Source organism: Lichenostomus cassidix, chromosome 17 (genome assembly GCF_008360975.1).
Source record: "Lichenostomus cassidix isolate B80296 chromosome 17, HeHo_3.0, whole genome shotgun sequence".
NCBI classification, from domain to species: Eukaryota; Metazoa; Chordata; class Aves; order Passeriformes; family Meliphagidae; genus Lichenostomus; species Lichenostomus cassidix.
The window spans coordinates 10,551,503-10,575,771 of NC_139497.1; the positions used below are offsets into that span (position 1 = coordinate 10,551,503).

The 24,269-nt window shown below is 43.6% G+C and overlaps 1 protein-coding gene across 5 annotated transcripts in view; it reads left to right on the forward strand.

The window, feature by feature from the left end:
- Positions 1 to 24,269, forward strand: part of RABL6 (RAB, member RAS oncogene family like 6) — a 55,128-nt gene that overhangs the window by 3,972 nt on the left and 26,887 nt on the right. For 4 of the 5 annotated variants that reach the window (XM_085076541.1, XM_085076537.1, XM_085076540.1 and 1 more), the window contains exons 2-8: positions 3,806 to 3,940; positions 8,835 to 8,882; positions 14,736 to 14,788; positions 15,851 to 15,942; positions 16,797 to 16,937; positions 17,962 to 18,067; positions 23,341 to 23,444. In XM_085076541.1, the coding sequence (XP_084932667.1) occupies positions 3,806 to 3,940; positions 8,835 to 8,882; positions 14,736 to 14,788; positions 15,851 to 15,942; positions 16,797 to 16,937; positions 17,962 to 18,067; positions 23,341 to 23,444 (679 nt within the window). Of the gene's footprint in view, positions 1 to 363; positions 417 to 3,805; positions 3,941 to 8,834; positions 8,883 to 14,735; positions 14,789 to 15,850; positions 15,943 to 16,796; positions 16,938 to 17,961; positions 18,068 to 23,340; positions 23,445 to 24,269 lie in introns of all 5 variants that reach the window. The other variant, XM_085076539.1, reaches the window with a different exon arrangement.

Below are 24,269 nucleotides of genomic sequence, written 5' to 3' on the forward strand. Positions count from 1 at the left end.
GTCTGCAGAGCAGGTGGTACTGCTTTTGGCAGCAAAAAAAGCTCAAGGCATTTCACTTGCAGTCTTAAAGACCTTAATGAGGATAAGGTGATGGCCCTCTGCATGGGGTTATTAGTTTGGGGATCTTTGCTGAAGAGTCCTGGAGAAGTAAGGGCAAAGCTGGGAATTCCTGATTTCTAGTTCTGAGTTGGTCTCAGACCTTTTCTCTGGGCCTGTATCTTCATTGCTTTGCTTCTGTTTCCCCATCTGGAGAATGGAAATCCCTCTGGTTTTCCTGATGAAATGACAATATGAATGAAGTGATTTGTTTAGCTTTTTCCTTGCCTCTTGATCTATTCCCCATCCCTACCCTTCTTCCCACAGATAACTCTCCTGTCTTTGCTACAAACCTATGACTGTTTGCCGTACAGTTTGCAGTAAGTACTGATTTAAGTTCATATCAAAATAAGGCAGCAGTTGTTACTTGACAGCATTAACCTCACCTGTAATTACTGTTCTTCTTTCCACGTTCAGCCACGGCCCAGGCCTGTGATGCACCAGCCTGGCTGTGCTTGGAAGCTCAATCCGCTCTTCCTGCCTTGCAGATGCCTGTCACTGAGCAGACCTGCCCCAGCCAAAGTCCCAAATACAGACTTTGCTTTGCTAAAAGCGATTTGTGTCACCTGCCTTCTCCCTGTTCTGTTTTTAAAGACTTTTTCTTTCTTCAAGAAAAGAGTCAGTGAGAACTATTGCACTGTGTAGGAGAAGAGAGATCCTAACAGAGAGTGCTGGAGCTGGAAGGGGCCCTTAGACCTGCTCAGACTGATTGTGGTGCTATAAGCACCTTGCATTGATCTAAATGTGAACTGCTCAGGGCTGGGACAGATCCCCTTGCACTCCAGCCATGCCTCCCATTCAGCTGGGCACTAGAGCTAGAGAAGAAAACTGAAAATGAAGAAATTTGAGGTTATTTCTCAGCCAGTTCAGTTTCTTGATCCAGCTCCCTGTTTAAGTGCATACAAAATGTTGTCACAAGGGAAGTCCTGGGGGATGTAAGACTCTCCCTTCTGAAGAGAGCTCACATCCACATCATCTGGAAGTGATCCTGAAAGTATACCTTGAGAGCCTCCTCACTAATTAAGGAAGTGATTTGTCCTTTAAAATTTGTCCTTTAAAACTCACTGGTTTAGTATCTCATGCTGCATTCCATGGGGAATATGAATTTTAACATTTTAGGGCAGGTAGTGAGAGCATTTGGAAAGGTTTGGGTTTGAAAAAAGGGGACAAATAGAGTCTCATTCTACCTATGCCACGGACTTGCTTATTGATTCCAGAAAATCAAAGGGATGCTGTATCGATTGTTTCACCATCTGTAAGTAGGAAACAATCACACACAAGGTTACAGGAAATGCAAGAACTGGTTTGTTGTGTCTGCAGAGATGCTCTGGGACCTTTACATGAAGTCAGCCTATAAATACTGTGTTCAATTTTGCCTTTATTATCATGGTGTTGTGTTAGTAATAATTTTGAGAAAGAATAAATAGTTCCGAAAAATAATAAACCTCTGTGTACAATAACAAAAGCACAGTGGAACTGCAGCACCAGACAGAACTCCTCCGCAGACGTTGTGTATGTTTTATCTTCAAGTTGACCTCTTGAGCTCTTCTCTGAAATGCCTGCAGCAGCTCCTGAACTGCAGCAGAAGGCAGTCTTCTGTCTCTGATCTCCTTGCCCAAATGATGATGCACAGTGTAATGCCAATCACCTGATTACCATTAGATGCTGAGATGGCCCATTTTCCAGGGGATCATAGTTCCTAATCAAAGCACAAGAATAAAAGTTCAGTTTTTACATCAGCTTATGTTTTCCAGTAGCCACGTGGTTGCCAGTGAAAACAAAGATGGCATTTAAAAAAAATTTCTACAATATAAGAGAAAATTTAGAAAATAATATGTAGTGTTTTCAGAAAGATCAAGGTAACATTTGGATTGACTCTGGAAAGTTCATTATATTAATTGCTACAGTTTTTGATATTTTGGACACTTGCTTTCCTTGGAAAAGTTTTAATGAGTTTCTGTGTAAACTGAAGCAACAGACAAAAAGGGGCTAGTGACAAGATGTTGTAGACACATGAGGGTCAGACTCCTCTACCAAGTAATAAGTAATAGGAGAGAAAACAACCTCAAGTTGCTTATGGGGGGGTTATTATTAACCTATTAGGGAAGATTTCTTCTCTGAAATGCTGTCCAACCCTGGGACAGGCTGCCCAGGGCAGTGGTGGAGTCCCCATCCCTGGAGGGATTTAAAAACCATGTGGATGTGGCACCTGGGGACATGGTTCACTGGTGACCTTGGTACTGCTGAGGGAATGTTGTAATAGTTGATCTTAAAGGTCCTTTCCAACCTAAATCATTCTATGATTCTGTCCTCTCAAGGCATGAGAAGTGTTTAAGGAGAAAGGGAAATGATAGAGGAAGTAATGGAAGGAAAAGCCTGGCAGAAAAGGCCAGCAAGGGAATAGGGTATGACAAAGTGGGAGTAAGGGCCAGGGAGAGGTAGAGAAGGCAGGAGGATGGGAGGATGTTGCAAATGGTTGATTTAGATCACATGAAGAATCAGCAGCAGTTGTATGAGCAAAAGTGATCTAAGTATGATGTTTAAGTGTGACTTGACAAAGGTCGAGGGCAAAGTTCCCTCTTTTACTGACCATGTGCGTGAAATGTAAATTGAGTTGGAATTGAGCTGGAACGAGTTGCACAGAGACCCTCCTGTTGGGTCATGAGGCTCAGAGGGGACCACCTTTCTAAACTCCTGATGGAGCTTAGGTATATCTGCATCCAATCCTAGTCTCAGATTTGGACGGTTTATGTCTAATGAAATTATCTGTGCAGAGTTTATAATAATTAGTACTGAGTATCAGTTTCATTAGTATTAATGCCACATGCCATCAGTCCCTTACTGAGGATCCCTTACTTGTTGGGTAAAGAAGAATCTCTTATTCCCAGGTAAGGAACCTCAGGCCTAGAGAGGTGTCCCTGTTGAAGAGGAGACTCACTGGCAGACAATCCAGCCACAGTTTAGAGAGAGCTGAGGTTAGACTCCTGATCTGTCAGGAGTGAGAGGTCTGCCTTGAGGAAAAGCTTAAGAGGTGTCCTGTCCCAGCTTCAGGGGAGGTCCCCACCATGCAGCCACACCACCGGGCAGGGAGAACTCTAGGAAGGCCCACCCAGGCTATCATATTGATGGGATAACATGGGGGCTTGTAGTGTGATTGTATTTGATGGGAAGGGTGTGCAGGAGACTCCTTGAGCCCACATCTTTCTTTGTTCTTGATAAACAAGTCTTGGAAAAGCCACCTGGTATTCTTGCGTGAATACATGATTGGTGTGGTGTTCCAAGCTCATGTGCACCAATGCTGGCTGTGCGCTGCTCCTCTCTGTCTTTCCTAGAGGAGCTCTTGGTCCAGCTATGGCTCAGGCCTTTGTTTTCTTTAAAGCCTGAACCAAACTACTGCTGGTTTGCTTAAGGGGTCAAGTGTATCCATCACAGAGCAGAGGCTCAGCTGGCTGGAATCGTGCAGATTGTGAAGATTCAACCTTGCTGTTGGTTCTTTCTGCTGAGTTGCTGTGAGTTACTGAATGAACACTGATTTTAACGACTGAGGCTCATGTTTTCTAATGAACCCCTTCATGCCTGTGTAGTATGGGAGGATTAATTACATCTGAAAAATGCTTGCCAAAATGCATGCATGTTAACTTCATGCTTTTCACAGCATTCTTCAAGTTGTGTTTAATCACTTTATTTGTCTGCTTGCTCTTTTCTCCAGTGAAAATTGTCATCCGAGGGGACAGGAACACTGGGAAAACCACACTCTGGCACCGACTGCAGGGAAAGAAATTTATTGAGGAATATATTCCAACTCAGGAGATCCAAGTCACCAGCATCCACTGGAATTATAAAAGTAAGATGGAAGAGGGTGGAGCGGGTGACAGTCACAGGACACTGCCTTGGGGGAGAAAATTCCACTGCAGCCTCATTTGCTTCTTTCTTCTCTGTCTGCTTGGGAGACAAAATGGTCTCTCATCACTCTTTCTAATTTATTATTCATAGTTTCTCAGTCATGTTTTTAATTTTGTCAGAAGATCTATGTTATAAGTGCTAAAGAATATGTCTGTGGAAGCTGCAGTTCAAGGGAAGTGTTTAATAGGTGGTCTAAAGTATTTGAAATATGTGTAATATGCTTGACATGCTAATGAAAAGGGCTTATTGTATAAATCTGTCTATGAGGCTGACTCTGCTTTGGGTGTTACTGTGTTGCCTAGAAGTAGATACATGGTGCAAACTGGATTTCACTGATGAGAGCATAAAGAGCATCTGGTAACTGGGGAAGATGATGTTTCAAAAATTAATGTAGTGCTGTTAGCACTAGGCTGACTTACTGAAGCACAGAAGTACCAATGCCTTTTTTAAGTTTTTAGTGCAGTCTGAGTGATCAGACATGATTTTTAATATTTATTTTCCTGGTTGCATGTGGTTGTGAAAGCCCTGCATCCCACCTGGAGAAGACACTGCAGGCGCTGAAGTGGCCTCACAGCTGTGATTCAATAGTGCATTAAGTCCAGCTTTCAGGTTGCTGATCAAGAATGCCACAGCTTTGTGGGATGAACTGATTCAGTATGAAAGCACTCTGTAAGACTGAGTAGGCTGTATAAAAAAGGTCAAACAGCAAGCAGTTGCTTGTCATTATCTGACATTGTCCATCTGCCTCACTCTGACCTTCTGTTGAATCAGGTACTGCATAACTGCTCCCAGATGGGAGAATACCCTGTGCAGTGCAGTGAGCACCCAGTTGAGTTCTGTGTCTGATTCACCACCAAATCTGGATTACCAACGGATACCATGATGCTCAAGTTTCTTGGTAATGCTCACGAAGCTGCAGGATGTATTCACCAGCAGATCTGCCATGGTCACAGTGGTGTTTCCCATCTGCAGCCAAACTTCTTGCATGGTGTATGTTAGCTGTGGCGTCCTTTCTCTCACTCCTCTTCCTCTCTGTCAGGATATCAGCACATCAGTTACTGAGGAATGAATACAGAGCTTACAAGTTGAATGATAGAAACTATCTCCAAAATCAAACTTGAATGCTTCAGCCTGAACAGACTTAGAATAAGAAGTTCCTCTTTCCTAGATACCCTGAGAAGAAGAATGCACTGAGTGTTAATTGTGGGTTTCTGCAGCATCATGGGTTAAAGTATCAGAGTTGGGTTTCCTCTCTGATGAGTGCAGGTAACACAACACTCGTGGTAGATACAGCCTGGGAGTCTGGTATTTAATTCTAAGAGGCTTGTTCATATCTAACTGTATCCGTGAACAGGTACAAAATATGTACATGCAAAAAGGTGTTTGGAGGAAGATCCAGTCATCTCTGTGTCTGCATTTCTTTTCTTTAGCTGAGGGTCAGACACTGCTTTTTCAATGCTGATGCAATCCTGTGGTAGAAAACCCCTACACCTGAGGCTGGCTTTGCTGTGTGCTAAGACCCACAGGTGTATAAGTTATTTGTAGTGCCCACTTCTAACGCTGGCGTACTGCATTTCTGCAGAACTTCCTGGCCAGAGCTGATGGCAGTGTGTACATACATTAACAGACTTTTCTCAAGGTGAAGTGTTGCTGACCTTGTCTAGCTACCTGCAAGGCTGTGTGAGAAATTGTGCCTTCCATTTGTGCTTCTTCTACATTTTAAAACTCTGTACTATTGTCTTAGTAATAATTTCCAGCAATATAGGAAATTTTTCATGTTACTTCTTAAAATATATTTCAAAAAGTAACCCCCATTTTAAAGGACATTGTAAGGTCTTTTTCCTGCTGTGAGAAGTTTCCATCCAAGACTGGTGATGTGGGCCCTCAGAGTACTTGGTTCGGGTCTAAATCCTGCACTGTTGGCCAAGTTAATGTGTAGAGGAAAAATAAAGTTTGTTTTTCCTGTGTTCATGCTCTCAAGCTACCTTGAATAAACGTTATGTGGCAGTTGGCAGCAAATATTTACAGATGTTAATTAAATCAGTGTCAAATATTGAAGAATTCTTACATTGCCTGGTCTTAGAAGAATTACATTTTAGATGTGAAATGTAGCACCTTCAGAAATATTATACTGCAGGAATTAGTAAAGGTAGTGGAATTTTAGTTACTTCTTATTCAGAGTGAAAAAAGTTGTTCTTCTGTGCTGGTTGTGATGGGTATTTGTAATTTTGTGTCCAAGTAAGGAATTGCCATTCCTGACCCTAAGGAACATGTAGTTTGATTATACTATTCACCAGTTTTATTCTCTGTTTGGCAGCCTCCAAAAGGGATTCTGAAATAAAAATCGGCAAATAGTGGTGCTCAAATCTTGTGAATGCCTTAGGGATGGGAATAAAGGATGGCAGAGTTGCTTTGCGCTGTAGGATTTGTGACCCAGAACTTATGAAGTGAGTCCTGTCATTGAATGAGGGTAAAAAATGTCTGAGGGCCTGTGAGTTCCTGGTGATGAGCCCACCCACAATGTTATGATTCTTATTTTAAAATGAGCCTTCTTGCAGTTTGAGCCGTGTCATGGCTCTCCACCATTTTCTGGGAAAGTAGTGTTCAGTGTGCCACTGGCCATGGAGTACCTGGTCAAATAGCCGCTCAGGACAGAACTTTGGGGTGCTTTGATCTGTGGTTTGTGCTAATCCTAGTTAGGGAGTTGCAAGGATAAATTGGCATTCTTTTTGCTGCCAAGGAGCTCCTTCAGGTGAGATGCTGCTAGGTATGAGTCACACACCAAAGCCAACACAGCAGCACTAAAGCAATTATCCTCTTGCATGATCGGGATAATCAGGAATGACAGTAGTGATGAAAAGGAAAAACTTCCTGGCTGTGAGCTAGCAGGAGCATGTGGAAATACAGTTTTCTTGGGTCTCGTGCAGTCATTTTCTTTGAGAAATTCTGCCCTTCCCCTTAGCCAGAAGGGGTGTAGTGCAAGTCTGTGGGGGTCAGGGGGTTCAGCTCCCCAGCTGCCTGGGACTGCTGCTGCTCAGCAGGGTGTCAGTTCTGTGGGAACCACTCAGCAGGCCAACACATCCTAACTGAGGGTGTGTTTGGCTCCTGGGAATGAGGTGGAGAGCTCAGGGGCAAAGTGCCAGTGCTAGGCTCCAGGTTGCCTCCTGGGAGAACACTGCCTGTCACCCCATGGACTCACTTCTCTGAACTGCTATTCCTGATGCACTGCTTCACACGGCACTTCTGGAAAGAACAGGCAGCCTCCTGGGTTCCTCCCAAGCTCATGCAAAACTTGGGGAAGGCAAATATCTCCTACCCTTTTACAGCAAGCCTTGATTGTGGAAAGGCATGGGGATTGCCTTGCCAGTTTCAGGGCAGGAATCTGGGGGGCAGACCTCCCATAGCTGATCTCTGTCCCAGTAGGGGACACAGGGAGAGCTCCTGCAGTGCCAGTGCCTGTGGGGAGGAGCTGGGTGAATGATTGATAGGTTGGACTTTAGCCTACCTGGTTTGATTATCTATAGAAATATTCAGGAACACAGGTAATTCAGGGAGTGTAGTGGTTTGAGCAGAAGGTTTTGGGCTGCAGGTGCTGTATTCCTGTGTGCTTTCAGTACAGCAAGGCACTGCCTGGGTTGATCCAAGGGGAGTCTTCTGTTCATCCAGTGCCCCCGGCCCATCTGGCACAGAGGAAGATAAGCAGGAATTACTGTGAGGAAAACAGAGACTGATTTTGCTTTATGCATAAATGGAAAAAAGGATCTTTCTCTAGAAGCAAAGGATCAAAGTTTTCCTTTATTCATAATCTGTCTTTACAATATTTTGAAACATTTAATTAAGCCAAGAGTGAGTTCTGTGCAGAAAATACTTCCTGGTTTGATAATGATGCTTAGATAAACTCTCATGCCATCCTATGAGATTATTTTCTACTCTGAGACATTGTCTTTTTATTCTATTGCTTTGTGCTCAGACCTGCTCCAAGTACAAGCTTTTGCTTCAAAACTATAACAATTCCAAAAAGCAGCTGTTTCTTGGAACAAATTCCCGAAAATTAGACTGCTTATTTGGATTCTCTGGAAACATTGAACCAGAACTGCTCATCACTCATGCCACCCGAAATTGAAGTGGCTGTCTGTGGTTACCAGCAGTGCCAGTCAGTGCAGCTAGCTTGTGCATGTCTTGCTTCAGATTTTAGCAACTCAAATATATGTTGCTGCTTATAATTCATTGATGGTGCAGCTCGATAGGAAGCAAAATTGCTAGTGAGACCTTATTTTTCAGAAAATGGCACCTGGAAATGTGCAGAGAGAATGGGTTTCTGTAGCTACAGGACTGTGTGCACTGGCTGTCACATTTACATGGAAATGTCATTAGTACGGTTAATCTTCCTTAAACATGCGTATTCCTTTTTCCAGTTTTTTGCCTTGCTTATCAACCAGGCTTTATCCTCAAAATTAGATTTTTATCTTTCTTGAAAGCCTTTGTAAACCTCTGTATGTTGCGAAATTACAACATAATAAAGTATTTTTACTACATAAAATACTTCTAACATGCTTCAAACCTGACATGAACCAGCAAGGAAATCCAGCCATCATTTATGTGACTTAAGAGTGTTTATGAAGTTTTTTTGATAGCATGATTTTGGTGGACAGCTTGGACCTTCAACAGTTCACCGCCTTCTTATTGTGGTTAGGTTTTCTTCTTGCACAGGATTTGCTTTTCGTTTGACATTCCTGTGCTTTGACATTCCTCCACGTTTGCTTTGCGTTGGGCTCTCTGAGTGATGGATGTTTTTCTGAAACCCTCTAACCCTTTGTGTTCTATTGTACTTCCAGCCACTGATGATATTGTGAAAGTTGAAGTCTGGGATGTAGTTGACAAAGGTAAGATTTATAACTTTCTAATGGAGATTCAATGTTCTTTCTCTATTTTAATTGAAAACTTCCATGGAATTCAGAAATACCTGCTTACTTCTACTTTAAAAAAATGTCTGTACTTACTCTATCAATTCCTGAAAGAATGAGGAGACTTACCTCTTCTTTCCTATGCTAGAACCCATTATCTGGAATCTGAACCTCACATCAAACCCAATGTTCAGATGCAGTTTTTCCATGTGCTCACGACAGATGAAGTGCCCACTGCTCCATGCATTACTATTCTCTGAGTTTTAGCATAAACTTCACCTTCTCTGCTTTATAGTTTCCTGTATGTTTTGACAGGTTCTGAGTTCTTTGTTCTGGTTATGAAAGTTTTTGTTGAGCTGTTTTTGTGAAGGCATGCTGTTGTTAAATTGGTAAAACTGTAGCTGCAGTGGGTAATGTGCAGGAGGGAAGGACGAAAGAGAAGCCAATTACTTAAATTCACTAGGACAGAAAGTGCAATATGTCTATTCCAAAACCTTTTCTAAATGCTTAGCCAAGGAAAGTTTTTTGATATAAAAAAATACATGTTTTTTTAGTTTTCAATTTTCATCAGGGTATCAACTTCTATTTTATAAAGAGCAAAACCAAACCCCAAACTGTTTGTGAAGACACAGTCTGGATGCAGTGGGATCAGTTTCTGGAAGGGCTTGGGGCTGAGATGTAAATCTCAACAGCCCATTCTGTAACCCCAAATGCAGAAGTTTTTTGGCTTTTAGGAGGCATTTAGTACCAGCCAGGCTCCTGGTTTAGCATGTGAATATGGTCAGGAAAGCAGCTGTTCAGGTGAGCAGCTCTTGCTCTGTGGGTTGTCCTCCTTGTTTGGTGTCTCTGTCTGTCAAATCTGTTGACCACAGTCATTGAAACTCAAACTTTGATGGTTTGTCTGATGCTGCCTTTCCTTCAGCCTTGGCTGGAATCGGTGCTCTCAGGCATTCCTCAGCAGATCAGCATCTCAGAGGCATCACCTGTGCGACTTACATTTGTGTTACACCCAAAACTAAGAGAAAAAGTATAATAGGGAGTAGGAAAGGGAGAAGTGTCATTTTTCATGTTAGCTGAATTGTGTTCAAAATAGGAAAAATAAAAAGGCAATTAGACATAGCAGCTCTAGTTCAGATGCCTAATGGAGCCTTCAGAGTAAACTTGAGCCAGGAACTTTAAATGAAAAATGGGCACTTTATCTTCTTAGTGTTTTAAGCCCTAGTTTTCACAGTGTAGACAAAACCTTGCTTAGGCCAGAGTTACTGCTGAAGTCAGTCTGATTACAGTTTGGCTTTCGGATTGTGGGATAACAAGTGGAGGGCTGGAATCTCAGCAAAACATCTGTGTTCTTGCTGCCTTGCAGCTTTGGTATGAATAGATATATATTTAATTTGGGTATCATTTGATTCCAGCATTTATTTCTGTGAATACATTCTCTGAGCAGAGTCATCTTCTCAACTAAAGACTTGTCATTTTTTTTGGCAGAGGGGACGGAATGTGCTATGTGCAGATGTTGATAACAGCTCTTCTGGTCATGCTTTCATTTCTGACAGCAGAGCCTGTGTTGGAAATCTCAAAGGACTCTCTTCCCTTCACTTTATATTCTTTTGAAATAAAACTCATTCTGTTAAGACCCATACTTATGGACACAGATATGTGTTTTTTTGCAATTAGTTTTGCTCAGTCAATGCAGTGTAAAAATCAGATCATCATGATGTTAATGAAATCAAATCCTTTCCTATTGCCATAGCATTGTGGATTCCTGATAAGCACAACTTTAGGAAAATGCTCATGTTAACCATTAAGAGCTTGCTCATACCTAACTTTCTTCCTGATGTTACCTCGTGACATTTTTGTTTTCCTTCTGTATGCTTAGGACAAAAAATCCTCCTGCGTGATGCTTTGGGTGAGACTCACACTAGACTGTAGACTTGCAGTTGTAAAGTACCCAGTGCTGCTGTAGTCTAGCGCTGACAAGGCCTGATCCTCCTTTTTTTTCCTTGTCTTCCAGATCCTGGGTAGTGCGCATATTTAGAGTTGGGCAGAATGCTGCATTTATCAGACTGGATTTGAAGCTATCAAAAAATGCATGTTCTGAACATGCATTTCAACCTAAAGTTTTCCAGGCTAAATTCTTTTGACAGTGTTTCCCCATTTCCTTTTTAGAGGAAATTAGGAGACCACTATTTAATGAAGATGTTGGGAACTGTGTTGAAACCCTGATGTGGGTTATAGCTTGACTAACAGATGCATCCATGAACTGCAGTTTTCAACTTCAGTCATATAAAGCAGCTTTGGACTCTCCCCTGCTGAGCAGTGCTGCTGCTTTGCGGTCACAATGGGGCTGGGGGGGATTGCAGGAGTTGCACCCTGAAAATTTCATGTACATTTCTGGGCTGAAGTTAACAGTGATTTTCCTGAGTGGCGTTTTTCCTGGTGCTCCCCAGAAGTGTGCTCTCAGTCCTTAATGGTTCCACAGTGTGGGTTTTCTCTCCAGAACCCTCTGGGATGCAGAGGCATCCCGGTCCTGCCTGGCTGGTGACTTAGCTTGGTATTGGTTATTTAGCATCCAGATGATGATTTGGAAATGTAGGGAGGGATGTTTGTTGTGAAAGCTTAAAAGCTGTGAGGTTGGTTAGTGTGGTGAGGCAGTGGAGAATGGCAGCTGCCAGACTGTGCTGCTTTTCTTGGCTTGTTCTTGACTCTTTGGGATTCTTTTTTTGAAAGTGCAGACTCTCTGGAGTCCAGACTTCCCTGCTGCATTCTCCTTGGGCCTGCTCAGGGAGCTGGGCTCATGTCTGGAAAGCTGCCATTTGTTAAAATTTTCCCAAGTCGAGCTTGACTCCAGCTGTGGAATGTATTGGATTTTGTGTGGCATGTGTAGTAAATAATGTCTCCTTTGCTGCTCTTGGAACTGACAGAACACAGGAAAGATCTCTCTCAGCAAAAGTCACAATCTTGACTCATCTTTCTGGCTTTGCAGCAAGTTGTGTAACTGCTGCAGGTCATAAAGCTGTGACAGATCCTGAATGCAGAGAAGCTGCTTGAATGCAGGGGATTCAGGAACAGTTGTGAATTCGTGTCTTGTAACTTCTGCCACTTTGGTTCCCATATATTTTCCAACTCATGGCTGAAGGGATCAAAACATATTTTTTTCTGTTGCCCCCAAAATAGACAAACTCTTCTCCTTGTATTGAAGATTCCTTTCCTTCTTGCTGCCCCTTCACCCCTCTGCTTCCCAAAGGCGTGCTGCAAGGACAGGTCAGAATTCATCTTTTTGTTGTTTTCAGATGTCCTAAGTTAGATAACATGAGGAATCCAAATGTTCCAGACATGTTTTTTTGACTGGTGAAGGGAAGAAGCTCCCTTGCATGGTGGACAGCGTTTGTTGGCAAGCTGTACTGAATCCTTCTATCCTGCAGCAAAACCAATGGTACATATTGACGCAGAGACTCAAGTGGTGATCACGACCCCAGTGTCCAGTAGGAGCTGTTCTGTACACTTCGGGGCACTGCGGCCAAAGGTGTTTGGTGCCATTGTTGCACTCTCTTATGCCTGTAAATGAGGAGCAGTCGTTCTAGGGAGAGGACCTGAGCCACTGCAGCACAAATACCTGTTTTCTGATTGAGGCTCCCACATTACACATCAGTACAACCTCAAAATCTGGACCTCATGCATACAGCGACACAATCTTCACTGTGCCCTTGCCTTTACAGGCTGAATTACATCTTTTCACTGCATACATCTTGTCTTTGTCTGGTTCATCCTGCAGTTTGGGTTCCAAAAATAGAGCCTGTGTATGAATCTGTACACACATGCGCTTTTCAGCTTTATGACTGCTTTGAGATTACCTCCTTTGCAGCACTGATGGAGAAGCGTGTGAGAATATTTCTAATTCCTCTGGATACTCACAGAAAACCACAAGCAGGGAGAGGTGTGTAGGTTGTGTATTCTGTCTCAAAGCATTGACTGTAAATGTGGCAAGGTTAGACAGACACTCTGATTGCACAGGATGGATGGAATGGTGGAGAGTATTTGTGGTTGCTTGGGCTTCTCTTTTGATACATGGAAATTTAGGTCATGCCAAGCATAATTTAGCAGTGACTGCAGAAATAGCGATGTTTTGGTATTCGGAGAAGCCACGTAAATGTCACTCACTTGAAATGAATTGAATTGAAGTGGGAAAACACATGCATGGCCTAGACATCCCACACCTTCAGCTGTGGTTCTTCAGAATCAAAGCTCATACTTGGATCCCTCAGAGAAACACATTGCCTGAATGAGGAGGGATCAGGATTAATATTTCTGCTACTTTCAGATGTCAGCAGTAAGGTGACATGAGTGGGGCAAACATTTTGCAGTGATGCACAGAAGCACCCACCAGAATCTCCTGCTGTAACCTGTAGCATTAAAGGTTTTCTGAATAACTGTATTTTCTTAGTATTTATCCTTGAGCTGTGTGCAGGAAAAACAAACACTGTTTCACATGCAGCATCTGGCAGAACCCTGAATTCCACACATGATTCAGCAGAGTTAAGAGTTGGTGGAAGCTATTTTGGCCCTCAGTGTTAGAGAGTCTTTTACAAAGTCAATGGGAGGGGTTTTGGACGTGCATCTGAGTTGTCAACACCTTCTGTTGTCAGCAACACAGGAAATTTCTCGAAATGATGAGAAAGAATTCCAAGACTGTTCCAGTATAATTTAGTTAACTTGTCATTATGTAGACTAGGAAAATACAGGACAAAGTTATTTCAGAAATGCAGTTCTTAACTGCTGTCAATAACATGTGGGAGATACTTGGTATCTGTAGAACATCACTCCTGATCTTGCAGGGTCATTCTTTGTGCAGTGCTTACCACTGATAAAATTCTGGAAACTCAGAACATGCAGCTTAAATAAGTGGCCAGATTTTTTCATGGAGTGTCTGCACTAAACCTCCTGGGCAGTGGGTGACAGAAGATGCTGGGACTCCTGGCAATCCTTAGAGCCATCTACTCCAGAAAATCATGTCAGCTGATGGTCAGTCTGGTAACTGTAGGTACAGATACACCTCCCTGCTGAGACTCCAGCTGTAAGATTTAGAAACACAATTAGTGTGTAATTGATTTGACACAAAGTTTTCAGGGAGGCCAAAGTTTAAAAACACTCACTCCATTTCTGGGGTTGCTGAGTTAAATGCCAGTACTTTAAAATGTCAGAACTTATCAAGTGCTTCCCTAAGCTGTAAGGGAAGAGAGAAGCCTCAGGGGCTGCCCTTTAACTGCCTTAGTGGAAGCAAATGAGTTGGAGAGAAACCTGTAGATTCCTTCAGGTGGGACCATGGCTGTGGGACTGCAGGGCAAGTCTCGAGTGGTTTTCTAGTGTCTTCTACAGGTGTTAAGCACGTTGCTTCTTGCACTTTTCCAGGAGCTTCATCAGAGTTGTACCTATACTGTGGCTTATTTTTGTGTGCTTTTGGTGATGCTTCTGGAGGATTTCCTTATTGCACCTTCACTGATGATGCCCATACCTGACCCTCTGGCTCTGGCCTTTGGAGCACATGTAGGCTGTCTCTCCATTTACACAGCCCCTTTCCCACGGTTTATTTGATTTCTCTTGGATTTCTTCTTGCATAAGTTCTGTCTTTGGATTTCTTTACTGTTCATTTTTGAATAGACTAGCTGGGATTCTTTAGCAAGGCATGCCTATCCTACCCCTCCTCACTCGCCAGGCTTACAGTAGAAGTAGGATCTGCTTTAAGGTCGTGTTCAAACTTCTGTGTTCCTGTACGGACCCCATCCTGCAGTTCTCTGCCCAGTGTAATACTTTCGTTTTTTAACAATTCTTTTTAAGGAAAATGCAAAAAACGAGGAGATGGTTTGAAACTGGAGAATGACCCTCAGGAGGTGAGTCATCTGGAATGCAGAAGTCTGCCTCTCTAGGGGAGGCCTGTTGCCCACCTTTGGTCCATGGGGAGCAAGTTCTGTATTTGTTTCTGCTCTAAGACTGGCCTGGCAGGTGGGTGAGGGGCAGTGGGACCCCTGATTCTCTGTGCTCTTTGCTTTGTGCCTTTCAGCCCTGCTCCTGCCCTCACCACAGCTTCTCTGCTGTTTACCATTCTGTCACTGGGAATGACTGTCCCCCAGATTTTTGCACTGCAGCCTTGTACCTGTCTGCCCATGGACAGAGGCAAAAAGTCCTTTTGTCAGGGCCTTGTGGGGTCTGAAGAAGTGACTTGATGCCTTGCTCTGGTGGCTCCTCAGAGCTGGGCTGTTACACTCTCACTGGTGTTGCTCTGCTCAGACTGTGCAGTCAGATGAGCAGATTTTTCCTTAAAATATTCTCCCATGGGAAAAGCCTTTATGAGAACAGTTGCTACAGCTGCTTCTTCCTTTGCAAACATGGGTGCATTTTTCACTCCTGGGAAATGAGTGAGAGTTGTTCCAGAGGCACCAAATTCCAGCAGGAGCCATGGAGATCGAGTTGGGACCAGTACTATGTGGACTTTGCAGCATGCAGTGTCCAAATGATGAAAACCCAGCTGGGTACTAATAAATCCTGTCAGCCCTCCATGGGAGAAACTGCCTCCTGATTTTGGACACCAGAAGCATTAGGAGTACAGCCAAAAAAGATGGAATGGGAGCTGTGTCCTCTGTCTTCCACCTTGTAATTGAAATGGAGTTCTCTTGCCAACTCAGGATTTGGGAGCACAGGGGAAAGGGACAGGGGTGGGTTTTAGCATGTGCTGTTGAGACTGTTAGGTGCTTCTCATCCTCCTCCTTTGGGAAATGGAAGCTTGGAACCACCAGGTATCTTATTTCAGTGATAGTAGTGTGGAATCCACGGGTACTCCTTACAGTAGCCGTCAGTTTAGGAAGTTTGCCTATTTAGTAGTGTATCCATTGTGTTCTGTACCAGCCTGAGGTTGAATCCAGTTATTTACTGGTGCTTTGCTTTTCTTTCCTCAGGCAGAGTCAGAAATGGCTCTGGATGCAGAGTTCCTGGATGTCTATAAGAACTGTAACGGTGTAGTGATGATGTTTGACATCACCAAGCAGTGGTAAGAGACCTTCAGTGATGCTGCGTGATTCTTCCTTGTTCAAGCAAAACAAATTACTTCCAGATTCCCAGTTGGATTTGGGAGCTGATAACCAGCCTAATGAGTTGAAGCAAGCTTGTATCCCTTAAAATAAAAGCTTTATCTTGGGAGATGGCTTTTAATACACTCCTCTCTTGGGCTTGTTCCAAACAAGCAGTGTCCCAGTGGGTTGTGTGCTGCACTTGCTGATACGCTGCTGGCTGAGGCTTGATAATTAGTGCTATCATAGGTGCAAAGTGCATCTTACAAACCCCTGCTCCCCAGAACACAAGGGAAAGGAGAATGCTAGTGAGAAATTCCCAAGGAATTGGTATTAGTAAAGATTATTTAGAGCCCCCAGGCTGCATTAATGTGCAGAAGTAATGAACTGTTCATTTTGCCCATCTGAGGAGGATGAGAGAGATAAGGAAACCAGAGTGGGAAGAGGAAGGGGTGAGACCTCTTGCTTTATATTTAGGCTGGTGGTGTTCAGGTTTGGTGTGGTAAGTGAGCCTGTGGACAGCTGGAGGGAGGGAATCCTTTCCTTCTGCTCACCCTCCACGGTTTTGCAGGACTGAGGGCAACATTGCTGTAGGAGATGTGAGGGTTTTGGTGAAAGTGAATTATTGAACTTTTGAAGTTGTTTTTGAATAAAGAATCATCCAAACATATTGAGGATTAATGTATTTCTCTGACAGGGTAAAGAAGCCACAGACTTGGAAGGATTTTGGAAAAAAAATTCTTGTTTTTCTTTTCTCTGTGATTCGTGCATGAAACTGCTAACAGATGGATGTTCCCACTCATCTGCCTCTCTCTCTCTCTCCCCTCTGATGAAGGACATTTAACTATATTCTGAGGGAGCTTCCTAAAGTGCCGACCCATGTTCCAGTGTGTGTGCTTGGGAATTACCGAGACATGGGGGAGCACCGGGTCATCCTGCCCAGTGACGTGCGGGACCTTATTGACAACCTGAACAGGTGAGAGGGGTCACTGGGCAGGGCAGCAGGCCTCAGCTCCCGGACATCACTCGTAGATAACTGTGTCACTGCCGTACTTCACATTCATGTCATGTGCATCCTCTGCCCCATGCCTGCCTTTGGCTCCCAGAGCTCCCAGTGTCTCACAAGCAGTCTGCTGACACCATGGGCCCTTTGATCTCAGAGCAGATCATTTGCCGTGTCCCTGGAAACAGGGAGTGCCTGGCAGCATGTGCCTTTCAGAAGTGCTGTTCCCAACAAGTCATCTTCTTTCTGGATAGTCCTTCTCTTGTGAAAGAACCCTCTCCCTGTGGCATAACTGTTCTCTGCTCCAAGTAATTCAGCTACAAGAGAGCCAGCCAGTGCAGCTGTGTTACTGCTCCACCTCTGAACATCCTCACACAGCACTTGCTGGGCACAGCCAAGTCACACCTCCCTCAGCAGCCAGACAAGCATTTCCCTTATGCAGAGATATGAGGTGCTCTGTTATGTAGTATAAAAGAGTATTTGTTAGTCAAGATGCAGTAGATTGTACCTTTTTATGTAGTTTTATGTTTTTAAGGTACTTTTTTCAATTTCCTCATCTCTTACCTGTTTATGCCTGTGTCAGGCACAAAGAAATAATGTCAGTTTTAAGACTTTATCCATGATGAAATTATTTCTTTACAAATTAATTTCTATACATGATTTTTGTCAATCTGATTGTAGTTTTAAAACTAAACATTCACTACGAAATGAGCAATTTGTAAAGCTGTGAATCCCCAGATTAGGAAACCAGCATCCCAGTATCCTGACAGAGTGTTTCTTAGCCTGCCAGACACATGACACTGTCACACACCAACAACCACCTTCTGCTACCCTTCAGTGTGAATTTTGACTGTACACGAAATAACAAGTCTAAGCAGAATGACCCACTGGGCTACATTTGGAGGTGGGGGGCTAGCTTATGGAGTGGCTCATGGTGTGTAATTCAGCCCTGTGCAGGGTGTGCTGGGTACAGTGTTGTTTTCTCTGCTTGGCACAGGCCTCCTGGCTCCTCCTATTTCCGCTATGCTGAGTCTTCCATGAAGAACAGCTTTGGTCTCAAGTACTTGCACAAGTTCTTCAACATCCCCTTCTTGCAGCTGCAGGTAGGTCAGGGATGTTATCCTGGTGTGCTGAGTGCATGGGACAGATTGGATTTGCTTCATCTCTAAGGCAGGAATTTGGTATTTGGGGTTTCATTTGCTGTTAAAGGATCTTGAGTAGATTTTTGTTTTCATTAGAGTTGGTATGACAAAATAATGTCAGAAAATTGGTGCCTGTGACTTCAACATGTGTGTGGTTGCAAGAGGTCTGCTGTGCTGAGTTTCCCAATGCTGACCTCTGGAGAAAGGCTCTATTTTCACTGGCATGAAAATGACATCCAGTGGTGCAGTTACCTAGTGAAAAATGTAACATACACACATTTGTTAAATGTTGGATTTCGTTTGTTAATTAAAACTCAGATGAGAAGAGATTCGGCCATTATCTGAGCAGTTCAGGAACCTGTATTTGCTGAAAATCTTTGCCCTAATGGTGTAAAGGGTATTGAATATGAGATCCATGTGCTTGGATCCTGTTCACATTAATCCAATCTCATATTTTCTTCATAACTGAGGATTCTTGGGAGGGCTGAGGGAAAGGCAAAGGCTGCAAAGGGTGGGATTCTCATCTGTGAGCCTTTAGAAAATCACCTTTTGGGGTGATCCTGCTCGGGTCCTTTGGGATCAATAGCTTATGCTTTCTGAGGGCACATACAATGTTGTGTCATTGTCTTCTATCAAATGGGAAAAACCCAGGCAGCTGATTATCTTTCACCAGTAATTGAAGTGTCTGTGTGTATTTTTATACAAATAATCCCCAGAGAACTGCTAGTTCAGAAGGAGCTGAGATATATTAGTGGATGTTACCAGGTCCTCAGGGTAGACTAGAAAGAACCAGGCTAAGAGAACTGAATGTATAAAACCCTAGTGAAACAAGTCAAACAATAATTTTTTGAGGACAAAGTTGTAGAAATCTGAGCTGTAAATCCAACATGCTTCTCAATGGAGAAGATTGAAATCTGCCAGCATGTTGCTGGTGAAATGTTTGTGGTTATAACCTCCACTCCCATGACAAAGGGGTGTCTGGGGAAAATCCTGCAGAATTAGTTCCCAGGTTACTTTTATTGGTTTTATAGATTTGTCCTTTTTTTCTCCAATAGATGTTGGTAAGAGACAAAGCCATCAGCACAGCCTTTCTGCCAGAGTTGTTTCTGAAAGCTTTTCATGGCGATACTGTTAATAGTCACAGCATGGCAGGATTTTCCCTTGCCAAAGTTACAAGCAAGAAATTTCAAAGCATTTGCAGTATTGGATTTGCTTGGAAGCAGCTTTAGGATGTGAGTCTTAGGGGACCTTTCATCTGAATGTGCCATGTACAAGTAAACATGATCTACTAATCTGAGACTGAAAGCTGTTAGGACACTTTGATCAAGTAATTGTCTGCAAAACCTGGGAACATCTTGGACAAATCTTGGTCTTTAGGGTAATAGAAAAAAATAAATCTCATATAACCTTTAGTTGTTTAGAGGTTCCAGTGGTGGTCATTTAGGAGAGGTAAGGGAATGGGGTGACCAGCCCACATGTCTGCTCAGTGGGCTCAGGGTGCCACTGAGAGTAGCCCAGAAGGTGCAGGTGCCACATGATTGCTCTCTCATCCTGTGGCTTTCATGTAATTAAATAATTCAACGCAGCAGAGACAAACGCGAGAAGATTTCTCTTTACAATTTAGTTCCCAAAATGTGCAAGGGGAGATTTGGATGGGTACATGTAAACTATGCTGGTAAATAGGTGTGCTCTCTTCTTAGTACTTCAGCACAGAAGGTGGGAGCTGAGGTTGTCCTGTGCCTGTCATTCCAGGAGAGCTGCCTGGCTTTGCCTTTAAAACAGCAATGCCCAAACTAATTCCTGCAGTTCCGTGCTGATACGGGGACTGCAGGCAGGTGTTTTGGGGTGCGTTCTGGCAAAAATCCCACCAGAGGATCCCCATGGAGACACTGCACATTTGGAGGCTTTCAGTTGCTTCCACCCAGGTTTTGGAGCTTTACTTGATATCCAGTTTCAGCCAAGATGGGCTGCATTAGTTTGTCCAGTGGCCCTTGCACTTGTGCTGCAGGTTTGACCAGTGCCTCGTACTGCTCCACAGTACCTGCCTTGGGATGCTTTGCTGCTCCCGGACACTCACTGGGAACCTTATGTTGGAGTGCAAAGGGACCAGGGCTGACCCTGATTAACATCCAATGCAGCATGAGATGAAATTTGTAGGAAAATCACAGGTTTACTTAATTCCTAAAGGTTCTGCTTATCTCTTCAGAGATCCTTGCCAGTACCAGGCTCCAGAAAGGAGTTTTTTTTTCCTTTGGAGCAGAGCAGGATTAAAGGAGAGGGACGCTGCCAGGTATGAAATGCACATAGTATTTAGTCAGCATCAAAGCTTTCTGTGTCCCTCAGCCTGCCCTCCATAGCTTTCCAGGGCAGAGTGGTCGAGCTGTATCCAGGGTCCCAGGCTGTCTCTCAGCAGGGTTGGTGTCATTGTGTGGTTTTCAGTGGCTCAGTTTAGTTATGCATCTTCCATGGAGAAAGCAGGGGCTGAAATCCCTACCCCCAGTACAGAGCATGTTCTCTCTGGCAGCCTGGGCTCTTCAATTATTTATCAGTTCTTTTCCAGGGGCAGGATTGGCAAACCTGAGGATGCATTTTAGCTGTAGGTATTGCTGGTGGCCAGAAATGGGATTAGGTTACCCAGGCCTCTGGATGCTGCACTGGGAGGAGACAGGATTCTGCAGACAGCTGAAACTGCCTTTTCCCAGGAAGCCTTTGAAAGTGGCTTTCAGCCAAAGCATTGGTTTGTAACACATGATTTATTCCTTTCTTTTGGGTCATTGCTAAAAATAAGCTGTTTCTTTAATATTTTAATTACCAGCATGGTAAAATAGAGTGTATTTTTTTAAGTATTTGGAAGTTTGTTAGTGGTGATGAATTTGTGCAAAATTAATTGCAACTCTCTCTTAATTAAATCTGTTCTCTTGATTTTTTGTGATCCATGAAAATTCAAATTAAAAAAACTGGTGTGTGTCTCAGAGCCAAAGTGAGAGGCAAGGCACACCACTTGTTTAATAGAAGTCATTATCAAAGAGCCTAAGGTAAGCACTGGAGAGCAGGAGCCCTTCTGTCTCTGTTCAGCTAATTTACTCAGCATGTATTTCACCTGTCTTAGGAAACTGGGGACAAAGAAGCAGCAGACTTGCCCTTTTTTGTAGCATTTTTGCTTATACTGCATGAATAATTTAAAAGGATGACATGTACTACTTCTGAAATCTTGATTTTCTTGAATCTTGAATTCTAAAATCTAGAATTTGAATTCTGAATTCTTTATTAATACTTCTGATTAATGTAGCAACTTTAAATATGAAAAGCATATTTTGCTGAATCCTTCTTGTCTGTAAACCACAATAAAGGAATTGGCGTTAAGTAATGACTTCATAATTCCATGCATACAGGTTAATTAAAGTCAAGTTTCCATCTGCAGAGAGCACTTGAATATAATGAATAAAAATTACTCAGCAAAGAAAACAGAGATTGCTCTAAGCTCTTAACCCAACGGCAAAGGTAACCATGAAGACTCTATATGCCTTGGAAGCAGTAAATTAGCTTAAATTATCACAGAAGCCCTTAAATTTCAAGAAAGGCTGTGTCTTCAGTAAATTAGGGTTATCAATTGTGACAAATCACCTATGCTTGTAGTACAAAATAAAAATTACTTAATAATTACCTCTTTTGCTGATTTCAGTCATGGTAGAATTTTATATAAATCAGCTGCTCCATGGAGGGCTCAGACAGTACCCTGACCATTCTCCCGTGACACAGCACTTGGTGTGGTTTGTATGAGCCAAATGAGTTAATTGCTCTTCAAATCTTTGCAGTGTCTTTATAGCTTCAAAGTTGTCACATATATGAAACCCTAATGCCAGCAGCATGTGCATGTAGAGATTGAGCACCATCACTTCATGCAAATGTGTGTCTTCTCAGATGGATTTTATTCTGGGAATTATGTAGTAGATTTCCTTTTGGGCTTTTTGATCTGATGGGATCTTTCTGTGGTGAGTTTAAGTGTTGTTAAACAAGGAATTACGAATTCACCATGGTTATTGATGCTAGCCTTCAAAAATACTTGTCAGAGTAAAGCTTGAATGTCCTTGGAGGGTAAGGCAGTTACCAAAGCAAAAATCTTGGCACTTTGGAGGAAGCCTGAGGTTTTTCTTCCATCTCCTCCTGCCTAGGCAGTGATGCAGCTGGTGGCACCACAGACGTGCTGTAATGGGAGCTGTGCAGGGTGTGGAGTCACCAGCCCAGCTCAACATAAGCTTTCCCTGCTCTTGTGCCACCCAGTGCGTAGGCAGTGGGAATGGGAGGACCGATGCCCTCAGGCACTGAACATTGTGGCTTTTGACTCCAGAATTCAGGAGGTGACCTGATTGGCATGGCCAGTGCCCGGCTGTGTGCCAGCTAGGTGTGCCTGAGCAGAACGGATGGGGCTCCAGGGCAGGATTTACACCACTGACAGCTCTAGTCTTGTCCAGGGGATCAGGAATGATGTTTCTGCAGGAGTGGATGCTGTGTCAGCCCTGCAGAGCCACAGCCCAGTAAGGGAGCTGGCTGTACCTGTGGTTATTGAGCTCTCCTTGCTGCCACCTGGATGTCGGGAGGGAGTCTGTTAAGCCAGCACTTCCCCTCAGCTGAGGTTTTTGTTTGAGTTGTGGTGGAAATGTGGGAAGGGAAGGACTGAGTGGGGCTGCTCTGGGTTACATTAGTGCAGTCAACTCACTTTATTGCCCATCTGAAATTAACTGGGGTGTCTGTCCCCTATCTGTGGAACAGCAACTGGAGGCAGAGGGGCAAGGACTTCTGAAATGTCACTGAGTTGTCAGATTGTGCTCACTCATCTACTCTAACAGCAGAGGAAAAAAAAAATATTGGGAGGCTTTGCATCATCTGGGTCCTGCTCCCAGAGGCGCTGTTTTAGCAGAGGGAAAATCAGAGGCCTGAGTGAATGGGTTACACAGGTGATCTCTGCAGGAGCTAAATCTCTTCTCCAGATGTAACTGATGATGTGGTGTCTGAAATAACACATTGATTTATGGCTGAGAACAGTTCACAGAACAAGGGACTTCTTACACACCAACTTTATGGATTATCTACTTTTTGTTCACATGGACACCATAAGCAGGGCCAGGGCTCCTCTTGAATGCGTTGCTGTGGTAGTGGTGACACAGGATCTCAGTGCACAGAGATCTGTTACAGTGACCCTTCTGCTCAAACCCAGCTTGTTTTCCTTTCGTCAGAGGGAGACATTGCTACGGCAGCTGGAGACGAATCAGCTGGATATTGATGCAACACTGGAGGAGCTGTCAGTGCAGCAAGAGACTGAAGACCAAAACTACGAACTGTATGTCACTGAGCTGTCTTTTCTAACTGCTTTGGGTGTCACATAAATGTTGGGCAGCCCCAGCTGTGGCATGTGGCCAGGTCGAAGGACCTAGCCAGTAGCATTTAGGGATCCTTTGGATGAAATGTTGCTTTGAATGGCATCACCTGACATAAAGCATGCACCTGGGGATCCCTGTGAAAGGGTGTGGTTCCTGCAGGCACGTGACTGGGGAGGGCAGCACAGGTGGGGCTGAGCAGTACACCTGGAGACAGCGCATGCTGAAGGGATTGTAGATAATGTGCTGGAAGGGGATATTTTGCCTCTCTCAGCTTCTCAGTGCACAAGTTGGCTCTTCTCCTTCTGGCTGTTGCACTCCTGTGTATTGTGTGTCTTATGACAGCAGAAAGTCATACCAACAACACGGCTGTCTTTGTTCCCTTTGAGCACTTCTGAACTCCTCAGTGTATTTCTGGATTGAAATAGTGGTTGATTCCTGTGCTCTGTGTCTGTTCAGTGCCGTGACTGTGCTTGGCTGCTTGGAATGGCATTGGCAGGTTTAGCCCCACAAAACCAGTACACCTGTAGCACAGTGAACACTAATCCATGTTCTGTGAATCCCCATGACAAGGCCGTCATTGCAGTGGAGTGCAAGCAAAAAAAGTCAGCCTCAGAATGTATTGAAAAAAGATTATTTACAGGCAGCTTTGTTTGGAAATTGGAATCAATTATGAAATATTCATGCACAGGCTTTTTGACAAGCATTTCTCAGACCAAGATTCAAGTTCTGTAGCCGTGTTCAACATGTTTTCCTTGGAGAGCATTGAAATACCCCAATGCACACAA